The 10,438-nt window shown below is 44.0% G+C and overlaps 1 protein-coding gene across 3 annotated transcripts; it reads left to right on the top strand.

Moving 5' to 3' along the window:
- The first annotated feature begins 3,614 nt into the window (after window positions 1-3,614).
- MRPS17 (mitochondrial ribosomal protein S17) lies at window positions 3,615-7,745 on the top strand. Of its 3 annotated transcripts, none has more exons than XM_010980807.3 (3): window positions 3,664-3,818; window positions 4,323-4,462; window positions 6,945-7,745. In XM_010980807.3, the coding sequence occupies exons 2-3, from the start codon at window positions 4,340-4,342 to the stop codon at window positions 7,212-7,214; spliced, it is 393 nt and encodes a 130-aa protein (XP_010979109.1). In that variant the 5' UTR covers window positions 3,664-3,818; window positions 4,323-4,339; the 3' UTR covers window positions 7,215-7,745. The 3 variants fall into 3 exon arrangements, with proteins under 3 accessions (XP_064334653.1, XP_010979109.1, XP_010979110.1); XM_010980808.3 differs by having other exon boundaries at window positions 3,675-3,808; XM_064478583.1 differs by lacking the exon at window positions 4,323-4,462 and having other exon boundaries at window positions 3,615-3,818.
- The last annotated feature ends 2,693 nt before the right edge of the window (window positions 7,746-10,438 follow it).

Here is a 10,438-nt window from a genome sequence, read left to right on the forward strand (position 1 = left end):
TTAGGAGGGTTCCCTTTTCTCCACAGCCTCTCCAGCATTTATCATTTGTGGACTTTTTAATGATGGCCATTCTGACTGATGTGAGGTGATACCTCATTGTAGTTTTGATTTGCATTTCTCTGGTAATTAGAGATATTGAACATTTTTTCATGTGCCTATTGGCGATTTGTATGCCTTCATTGGAGAATTTCTTGTTTAGGCCTTCTGCCCATTTTTGGATTGGGTTGTTTGGTTTTTTTATTATTAAGTTGTATGAGCTGTTTGTATATTCTGGAAATTAAGCCCTTGTCAGTCTCATCATTTGCAAATGTATCCTCCCATTCCATAGGTTGTCTTTTCTTTTTCTTTATGGTTTCCTTTGCTGTGCAAAAGCTTATGAATTTAATTAGGTCTCATTTGTTTATTTTGCTTTTATTTCTATTGTCTATGTAGAGTGCCCTAGGAGAACATTGCTAAGATTTATGTCAGAAAATGTTTTGCCTATGTTTTCTTCTAGGAGGTTTATAATGTCTTATGTTTAAGTCTTTAAGCCATTTTGAGTTTATTTTTTGTGTATGGTGTGAGGGAGCATTCTAACTTCATTGATTTACATGTGGCTGTCCAGATTTCCCAACACCACTTGCTGAAGAGACTGTCTTTTCTCCATTGTATATTCTTGCCTCCTTTGTCAAAGATTAATTGACTGTAAGTGTGTGGGTTTAGAAGAAAGTACTTTTTAAAAAGATGCGTACATTGTTTTTTCAGACATAATGCCATTGCACACTTAATATACTGCAGTATAGTATAAGCATAACTTTTATATGCACTGGAAACCAAAAAATTCATGTGACTTGCATTATTGTGAACCCATAATATCTCGAGATATGCCTATATTTGAAAGTTGCTAAGGAGTAAATCTTAAAACTTCTCGTCAAAGATAAAAGAAATTCTATGTGTGATGTTGGATGTTAACTAGATTCATTGCAGTGATCGTTTCACAATATATACAAATATTGAATCATTGTGTTGTACACCTGAAACAAAAATAATGTTATATGTCAACTGTATCTCAAAAAACAAAAAAGATCACAAAAAAGTTACCATATGATCCAGCAATCCCACTTCTGGATATAGATCCAAAAGAAATGAAAACAAGATATCCTAAACATATCTGCATTTCCATGTTTATTGCAGCAGCATTCATAAAAGCCAAGATATGGAAACAACTTTAATGCCCATCCACTGATGAATGGAGAAAGGAATGTGATGTATATACACAAAACACCATATGTATGTACATGTATGTATGTATGTATATATATGTATACACACACACACAAAATGCCATAGACTGACTTACAGAAACAGAAATTTATTGCTTACAGTTCTGGAAGCTGGCAAATCCAAGATCAAGATGCTAAAAGATCTGTATTTAATAAGGGCCCACTTGCTGGTTCATAGACAGTGCCTTCTTGCTGTCCCCTCACAGGGTAGAATAGCGCAAAGGTGCTTTCTTGGAGTCCTTTTATAAGAGAGATTGAATCCTATTTGTGAGGGCAAAGCCTAATCACTTCCCCAAACCCCATATCCTAGTATGTTCACCGTAGGGTTACGATTCAAGATGTATGAAGTCTGGAAGGCCACAAGCATTCACACAATAGCAGTGACCATGAAAAGAAATGGATGAAAAGGATAGGTTGAGGCGAGGGGGAAAGAGAGAGAGAGGGAGAGAAGGAGAGGGAAACTGAATATGAGAATGAATAATATGTTTATAGGTTATGGGTTAGGGGACTGGATGGCTGGCCAAGAAGCTTATCAAATGTGGGGAGTTTTTACTCCTTTCCAAAAGCATCTAATTCATGTCTTACACCATGAATGACTGCATGTTGTTTTCCATTTTCCAAATGCCAGCTTCTTTATAGGTTAATTTTCTGTAGGTGCAAGCAGCAGGCATTGATTCTAGCTGAACAGTCTCTTCAGGACACCTCCCACAGGATGCAGAAGCTCCAGCCACCTCCCATCCTCCAGTCGAAACACTCAAGATTTATATTCCTGGAAGATAATCTGATTGGTTCAGCATGGGTCATGTGCTCAAGGATGACAGAGCCCTTTGATTGGCAGACCCATCGAGACTGCAGACACAGAAATAGGGATGGTTTCACAAAGGCAAATCAAGCTGTTTTTACCCCAGAAGACAGAAAGGACATGAAGAGGTGACAGGACCCTCTTAGATCCTCCAAAATGGTATAAAGTTTACCTTAAACTGAGGACATTTAAGATACAGCAGGTGCAGAAAGAAGCCTTTTCAGAGCATTCCTTATCTGACCAAAGGCAGAGCTTTCTGAGAGAGAGAAGCTGCCATAAATCACCTCTTAGGGTAGATTTTAGCCAGGAAGGAGACCAACCAGCCACTGGCTCCAGGATGAGAAACTGCATAAACAAACATTATCACAAACTGCTGTACTTTTCATTGTTTTCATAAAAGCCTATCTACCTTTCCTAAAAGTCCATTTGTTTTCCCAGAGGCCCTTTCTGCCTCCTTCCTTTCCCCTGTTAAGTTGGTATATAAACTCCTATTTCTAGTTGTGCAGGAGTCTCTTCATCTGAACGCTCCTGCATGTGTGTGCAAATAAACCTTGTCTTCTCTCCTGGTAACTTATTAGCATTCACAGCCCCACCACCAACACTCAGACCTAAGTTAGTAAAGGGAAAGTTTTCCTCCCAAAAAGGGGTGGCAAAACAACAGATGCTTATTATCACTTTGATGGTGTGGAATGATTTTGATTTGTGTTTTTAAAAATCACTCTGAGTACATCTTTGGTGTCATTAGCAAGTAAAGTTTTAAGCTCTCTTGTAAAAGAAAGGGGTTTACGTTCATAGCTAGAGGGAAATATGGTATACTGGAAAAGTTTTTGTTTATATGAAATAAGGCATATTAAGCAATTAATCACTTTCATTGAAAAATAGCTCCCAATTCTGAAATGTCTAACATCTCACACTCTCCCCACCACCATCTCTCCTTTTAAATACACTGCTAAGTGTGCCCTTGGCCTTAATTCTTCATCTGAATCCGCATTTCAGTCTAATGATACCAGCACTTTTTTGCTATGCATTAGCTCCCTCCTAGTCTAACAGTTTCCTAATATGTTCCCAGTCTTCCTTCTATCTGAGAAGGCATCATCAAGCAGCCTGCTTATGACCCATCCAAGGGCTTCACAATTGGCACATATATATACGTACCCACACCAGACTTTCCTCCATCTCACAGATATTGAGAATTAACATCTGAAATCATACTACACATAAAAATCTGCATAAGTTTAGTCTCAAAAGCAACTGCTGGGGATAAAAACGCCTAAGGATTTCCATCTCAGCATTTGGCAGCGGCAAGTGTTTCAATGTTTGATGAATGAATTACGTTCCTTTGATTTGGAAGGTCTTGTCCAATGCCAGGGAGCTCAACATAAAAAGAGGAAGCCAAGTGGAATAGGAAAAGGAAAGGCCGGAATCCCCCAAGCTCCCGCCGCCCTGCGGGTGCGGAAAGGAGAGGTCAAAGTTGCTGGCTGACCCACGGTCCGCGGCCCCGCTGAAGGGGGAGTGGGCGGAGCCCTGCCTTTAACCCCGCCCAGAGCTGAGGGAACTCGGGTCCAATGAGAGGACAGTCAGGGGCGGAGCCATCTGCGTGCGACGTGACGCCATCTCGCTCCGGTCGGCGCTCCGCAGGCGGCGCTCCCGGAACTGTGGAGTCCAGAGGTGACCGCAGGCCGCGAGCCGCTGCTGCCCGGGTGGAATCCGGGGCGAGAAGCGCCGCCGCGTGGGAGACCTCCAGGCGAGTTGAGGCGAGTTGCCTTACCCCGGGGTTTTCGGGGCGGAGGGATCGATCACCTCCAGCCTTACCCAGACCGGGCCGCATGGACTTAGTATTAATTGATCTTGAAGGCAGTCTGAAGTCAGAGTCTCCTCCGGTGGGGAGGGCACCCCGGCCGGGTTGCCTTTGGGAAGAGGCAGCCCAGCGGGATGGAAAAAATAAGGGACACCAGTAAGGCCAGCGTTATTCGCGCTGTTGAGCGCCTTGTAGGTTAAATCCTCAAAGCGCTCCTGTGAGTAAGCCCTGTTTGCAGAGGAGGAAGCTGAGGCTTGGAGAGATTAAAATTACAGCTTTGTTAACAGTATAAAGATGGGAGGTTGGGTAGTTAAGGAAACACTGAAACGTGTGAGCATCTCTAAAGTGATGATTCTAGAAGGCCAATAGAACCTGTTTCTGAACTTGGGCCGTTCTAGTGACGAAATTCATTTGGCGACTCACAACTACCAGAATATTAAACTTTGAAATTTGTTTTCAGGTGACCAAAGCCACATAATGTCAGTAGTTCGTTCATACGTCCATGCCAAATGGATCGTGGGGAAGGTGATTGGGACAGCAATGCAAAAAACTGCTAAAGTGAGAGTGACCAGACTTGTTCTGGATCCCTATTTATTAAAGGTAAGGAACAGCTCTGTCATCACCAGCATGTTCTGGATTCTGAGCAGAAAAACATTTCCCAGTCAGTAAAGATGCACTGAGCATCTGCTGCACACCAGACATTGTGCTGGTCGCTGGACATAACAAGGTGAATTCAATCATGGTTCACACTCACATTTTAGAGACACAGACTTAATTCAACCTGATAAATGCTGTAATTGTTCAATGAGCAAAGTACTGTGGGAGCAGAAAATAGACTCCTCATTCTTACTGCCCAGGTTGCTGAAGGGGAGCATTCTTGATTATAAGACATTTGAGCTGAATTTCAAAAAGGATTTTATCCAGAGGACCAGGTTGGGGGCAGGAGTGGGTGGGGGGAATCATTCTAGGCTTGATGAAGAGTTTGTGGAAGTTCTTTTAGCCGTGTATTGACCTAAAACAAATAGACTTACAGTTATTTCTGCAGCAAAAATGGGTTTATTCGAGATCAGCAGAGAATTGCAGTTCAGGGTGTGCAGTCATGATGAGCCACGTGCGTGTCCCCCTCAAAAGTGAACAGGAGACCAGAAAGTGTTATTACCCCGGGGAAGGGAAGTTGGGAGGGGCAAGGTAAGCAGGGTCCATGGCTTTTCCTTGGATGAATTGTTGCCGGGAAAGAAGACAAGGTCTTTCTTGCTGTGGGCTCTGCTGTCCTCACAGGGTGTGAGAGCTTCCTCTTCTGGTCTCCTGACTGTTCAATTGAGGTTTCTGTTTATTAATTTCTTACACGTGAAAGGGCTTGACATTCTACTGGAGCAGCAAGTGGTTTGGCAGGGTTGAACCCAGAGCTTGGCCCTAAGTAGGCACGGTTGTTGAGTAAATGCAAGAACATGTGGAGATGGACTCTGAAGGGGCTTTTATGTTGTATTTTGGATTTCACCCTATAAGCAAAGGACACAGAGATGGAGATGAGGACTGGAGGTGAGGAAATGGGTAAGGAGGCTATTGCAAAAGTCTAGGGTGGGATTGATAAGGAACCAAACAGTCCTTGGAGCAGTGTGGATGGAGTGGAAAAAGTCAATTTTAGAAAAGAAGGGTTAGAGTTCTTGATTTCATAGATGGGCAAGGGAGGGAGGGGAGCACGCCAAGGATGTTTCTGCATTCCAGGTTGGGCACACTGGTATGGACAAATGCTGTTTGCTGTTTAGGATCAAAAACACAGGAGCAGACTCACAGACATAGAAAACAAATGTATGGTTACCAGGAGGAGAAGAGGGTGGGAAGGGTTAAATTGGGGGTTCGAGATTTGCAGGTACTAACTAATATATATATAAAGTAAGCAAGTTTCTGCTGTGGAGCACAGGGAACTCTATTCAATATCTTGTAGTAACCTATAATGAAAAAGAATAGGACAAGGAATATATGTATGACTGAAACATTATGCCATACACCAGAAAAAACTGATACAACATTGTAAACTGACAGTACTTCAATTAAAAAAAAACCAACAAAATAACACAGGAGCAAGCTGAAGAGTGACGGCATGATTATTGGCCCTAGAATCGAAGACCTTAGTTTGAGTTCTGGCTATTGTTTACTGGCTGTACACATTACTTAGCCTGCCTGAGCTGGTCTTTCTCACCTGTCACATGGGAATGTTTGCTGCAGCAGGGTTGGTTGGTATGAGGAATAGATATTCTAGTTCTCACCTGTAGCTTGTTTGCAATACTTTGAGGCTTGGTGCTAAGTGCTTTATGTACGTTGTAACGTTCCATTCTCTTGATAACTTTAGAGGGCCAGGTATTGGAGCCTCATTTTATGGTGGAAAAAAAAACAGCTGGGAGTGGTTAAGCGACTTGTCCCAAATTACACAGCTAGTGTTGAGATAACGTGTTTATAGGCCAGAGAGACAGCTCTACTGGGAAGGAAGAGTTCAAATAGTATAGAAAAGGCAGGGGGAGGGTATAGCTCTGTGATGGAGTGGGTGCTTAGCATGCATGAGGCCCTGGTTCAATCCCCAGTACCTCAGTTAAAAAAAAAATTTTTTTTTTAATGCTAAAAATTAATTAATTAATTAAATATTGTATTTTAAAAAATCATGTAGAAAAGGATGGTAATTGGGGGGGGGGATGGATAGCTCAAGTGGTAGAATGTGTGCTTAGCATGCATGAGGTCCTAGGTTCAATCCCCAGTACCTCCTCTAAAAGTAAAAGAATAAATAAACCTAATTACTTCCCCCCAAAAAAAATTATTAAAAAAAAAATTAAAGAATGATAACTGATAGAGCAAGGGTGCTGCAAGGAATAGACTGGAGAACTCGGGGACACGATTAGCTCTGGGAAAGTCACTGCTGTGTTCCAGAAATTGAGCAGCTAATTTTTGTATTGGAAGCCTCCTTAAGTATATATATATGTATTTTCCCCCAAGTCTCAGCTTGTTTTCTGCCCCCCACTTTTTCATATTCTCTGCTGCGTTGCCAGACCACTGGTGGGAACCACTGATTTGTCCCTCCTTCTCTCAACAGTATTATAATAAGCGAAAAACCTACTTTGCTCACGATGCTCTTCAGCAGTGCACAGTTGGGGATATCGTGCTTCTCAAAGCTCTACCTGTCGCGCGAACGAAGCACGTGAAACATGAACTGGCTGAGATCGTTTTCAAAGTTGGACAAGTCATAGATCCGGTGACCGGAAAGCCCTGTGCAGGAACTACCTACCTAGAGAGTCCGGTCAGTTTGGAAACCGCCCACCTAACCAAAAACCTGGGGGAACTCGATCTCTCTTCAGCACAGTGAAGGAGGCTTGGAGGATTGGAAGATGGAGACAAAGGGAAAGATGTATCAGTTTGCTTTATGAAAAAAATTTTCTAAGTTTCATCATAAACCGTCCAATTTCTCTTCTGGTATTTATGAAATAGCTAAAAGTGAATGAAGTAAAGACCTTGTTATAATGTTTCATAAAGGTTTATGGTCATGTTTCAAATTTCCTTCTCAGTGAACATACTTTCCTGTTCACTAAGTGTACATTGTTTTGTAAGCTAACTATTTTAGAAGGTGTATTTTTTTTCTTTTTTTATTCAAAGGAATCTTGAATTTATCTTAGAACCTTTATTTTGGGAGAAGAAAACCTTTTGATATCATACACAGATAAGAGCACGTTAACTGAACATTTATTTTGGATGGTTTACATTCAAAATTAATTTAATTTTTTTCTCTGATTTAACCAATTCCAAATGGAAATAATTAACATGTTTGGGTCAGACTTTATCAGATTAAAGTCTGTATTAATAAGAATGTTGACATATAGAAAATAAAACTTAAAAATTCTGTCCTTTTTCTTTTATCCTTTATCCTAGGCTAGATTAAGTAGGAATGAGTTCTTACAGTCTGATACATTGACGAAGTTGTAGAACTTCTCACACAGGCATTTGAGTTGGAGAGTTTCAGAGTTTGCTGTTCATTGATAAACTGTGATGACTTTCGTGATGAAACATTGAGCTAAATATTTCAGTTTTCTGGCTCCTAGAAAGAGACTTGGAGCATATTTCAACCTTAGTTACTATGTGTATTATTCCAGCACGGGGTTTCAATACTGATCATAGGCACTGCCCACCCTCTCGGGGCTCATAATCTGGGGAAGTAGCACAGGTACCTTCATGGAAAACACACAAGCACATGGGTGCCTGAGAAATTAGGGTAACTTTCCAGAAGAGATGAGCGAGTGCTAGAACTGAATCTTAAAGGAAGAGTGTCCAGGTTTGTGCATGAGGCATCTGGAAAGGGCATTCCAGGCAGAGGGAAGGAGGGTCAGGTCCTCAAAGGCTGAGAGAAAGGGGCATAGCAAGGGGTTCTGGAAGCAGTGAGCACCACTAAGACACTGAACAAGGGTGGAACTCAGAGAAAAAGGCAGGAATGATTAGTGGTGGTGGGTTATTTAATGTTTTAAAGAATGATAGATGCACATTTCAGTAAAGTAGTAGCATCTGTGTGAGGAACAGACTGAATGGGAAAGATGAGAGGTAGGGGACTGAGCTGTTCTAAGATTGGTCCTAAGGCATAAATTGAGTTGGGCAGGGAAGATGAAAAGAAGTTAGAAGATACTCCAAAGTAGAACTCTCAGGGCTTGGCATCAGGGAGCGTGTGCAAAAGGGAGGCATCTAAGAGTGTTTCTCTGGTGGGTTATGTGGTACCGGTTACCCTGGAGGGGACAAGACACATAAAGCTCAAATATTTTAAATGCTTTACATGTATCATTTTTATCTTAACATAGATATTTTCCTTGAAAATCTTCGTGTTACAATTGATGCTCCAGGAAGATGCCCCAGGTTTATCCTATGGTGTTGTAACCTAAGCCACATCCCTGTGAAGTAAGAGTCCCTCCCTCCCCCCAGTAAAACGCGTTGGGTTAATGGAACTTCAGAGCAAAATGATAGTGGAGGAAAAGAAGTGCACAATGAGCGGCCTAATCCTAAGTAACACGAAAGCCAGGTCAGCAAAGAAATGCCTACCAAGTTTACATTTAAGGAAACTGGATTTGAAAGCATGTGTCTCCTGAAGTGGAGATGAGAAATCGGGGGAATGTGTGAGACAGTCCCATCGACACCACTGGCTGGAAGAGGCCCTGCCCCGCCCCCACCCCGTAGAGGATGGAGACATGTCCTTTCCGCTGTGGGGAGAGCTCACTTCAGCCTCCCTATTGGGTCTCCAGCCTCGACGGCCTCACTAAGCATGAGCCAGTTGAGATCAGGAACTCCCTCGGCCACACAGCTTCTGGCCTGTCCCTGTGTGCCTTGACCTCTTCCACGGGCTCCTTTCCACCAGATGCCTCTCTCTGGGGCAAATCCTTGTTGCCACTCCTCCATCCATAGGACCCATTTCGGTCCTCCTTGGTGGCTCCTTGCCGTATTAACATGTTCAAATAGTGCTCTAGTCAGAAACTCCTGCACCCCTGGAGCCCCTTCTTCCTTCCTTCACCTCCAAGATTACCAGCTTCCGAGAACCTCTCAGTCCACAAACCCAGTTCCTGCCCCGACCCCTCCTACATGGAGACCTGCCTGGGTAGCAGAGACCATTCAGCTACTCAGGCCTGAGGACGTTTTCTTCTTGACCTTGTCTCCCCTCGGTGGCAGGAGCCTCTGATCCTCCCAGTTTCTTCCCCTTTTCTCACCATCTAGCTCCCTTTCTGCCAGTCTTGTCTTGGTTACAGTTTTCCTGATTACATCTGTGGCTCTTTTATCTTACCGCAGGATACATTCCCCCAACAGTGCCATCCTGACTCGCCTTCAAGTTGTTCCCTTGGCCGGCTGGAGTTGTCCTCCCTGGTCCCACCGGTCAACTGCTCTTCTCTTGGGACCGCACAGTTGTGCCATCTCCCCAGGGTCTACCCTCCACTTCACAGGCACCGCCGGTTACGTGCTCTCTCGTCCTTTTGTGAACGTCTGCGTTTCAACACCTGACACACTGCAATCATTTCACATCCAGCCCCACTAGTCTGGGGCGGGTTGAGCGCAGGGATGGAGCGCAGCCCTCCACTGCTGAAAGCAGTAACAACGGAATCCTGAGACCATGAGGGAACTTGAGTAGGTTTCCATCCAGAATGCCTTTATTAAAGCGTAATTTATTTTTGAAAAGGCAATATATTTACATAGTGCAAAATCCAAAAGGTATTCGGGGAGAAGCCCGCCTCCCAGTTTTTGCCCCCAGGCCCTAGATTCCACTAGGAACCGTGCTAATCTCTACTTGTGGCTCCCTCCACGTACATTCAAGCCTTGCCCTCATTTCTTTGCGGCACCCTGTGCTGAGCACCGAGCTCCTTTCGCTGGAGCTTGTCTCGCAGTCGTTCCTCTCCGGCCTCGCGCTCCTTTCTCGCAGCGGCGGGACCTCGGCGCCGGGACGCACAGTAGACCCGGCCTCCGCGGCCACGCGCCCCGCTCCCCCTGGCGGCCGCGCCCTGCACTGCAGCGGCCGTGCGCCCTGCCCCGCCCCGCCCCGCCCCCATCTCCGCGGGCCCGGTCGGGGGA

This window comes from Camelus dromedarius, chromosome 24 (genome assembly GCF_036321535.1).
Source record: "Camelus dromedarius isolate mCamDro1 chromosome 24, mCamDro1.pat, whole genome shotgun sequence".
Classification (NCBI taxonomy): Eukaryota; Metazoa; Chordata; class Mammalia; order Artiodactyla; family Camelidae; genus Camelus; species Camelus dromedarius.

Excerpts from the sequence above, each read along its gene's own strand:
- MRPS17 (XM_064478583.1), top strand. The coding sequence starts at position 3,630 with ATGAGAGGACAGTCAGGGGCGGAGCCATCTGCGTGCGACGTGACGCCA. Across the intron at positions 3,819-6,944 it reads AGACCTCCAGGCGAGTTGAG|TATTATAATAAGCGAAAAAC; the intron begins GCGAGTTGCCTT and ends TTCTCTCAACAG.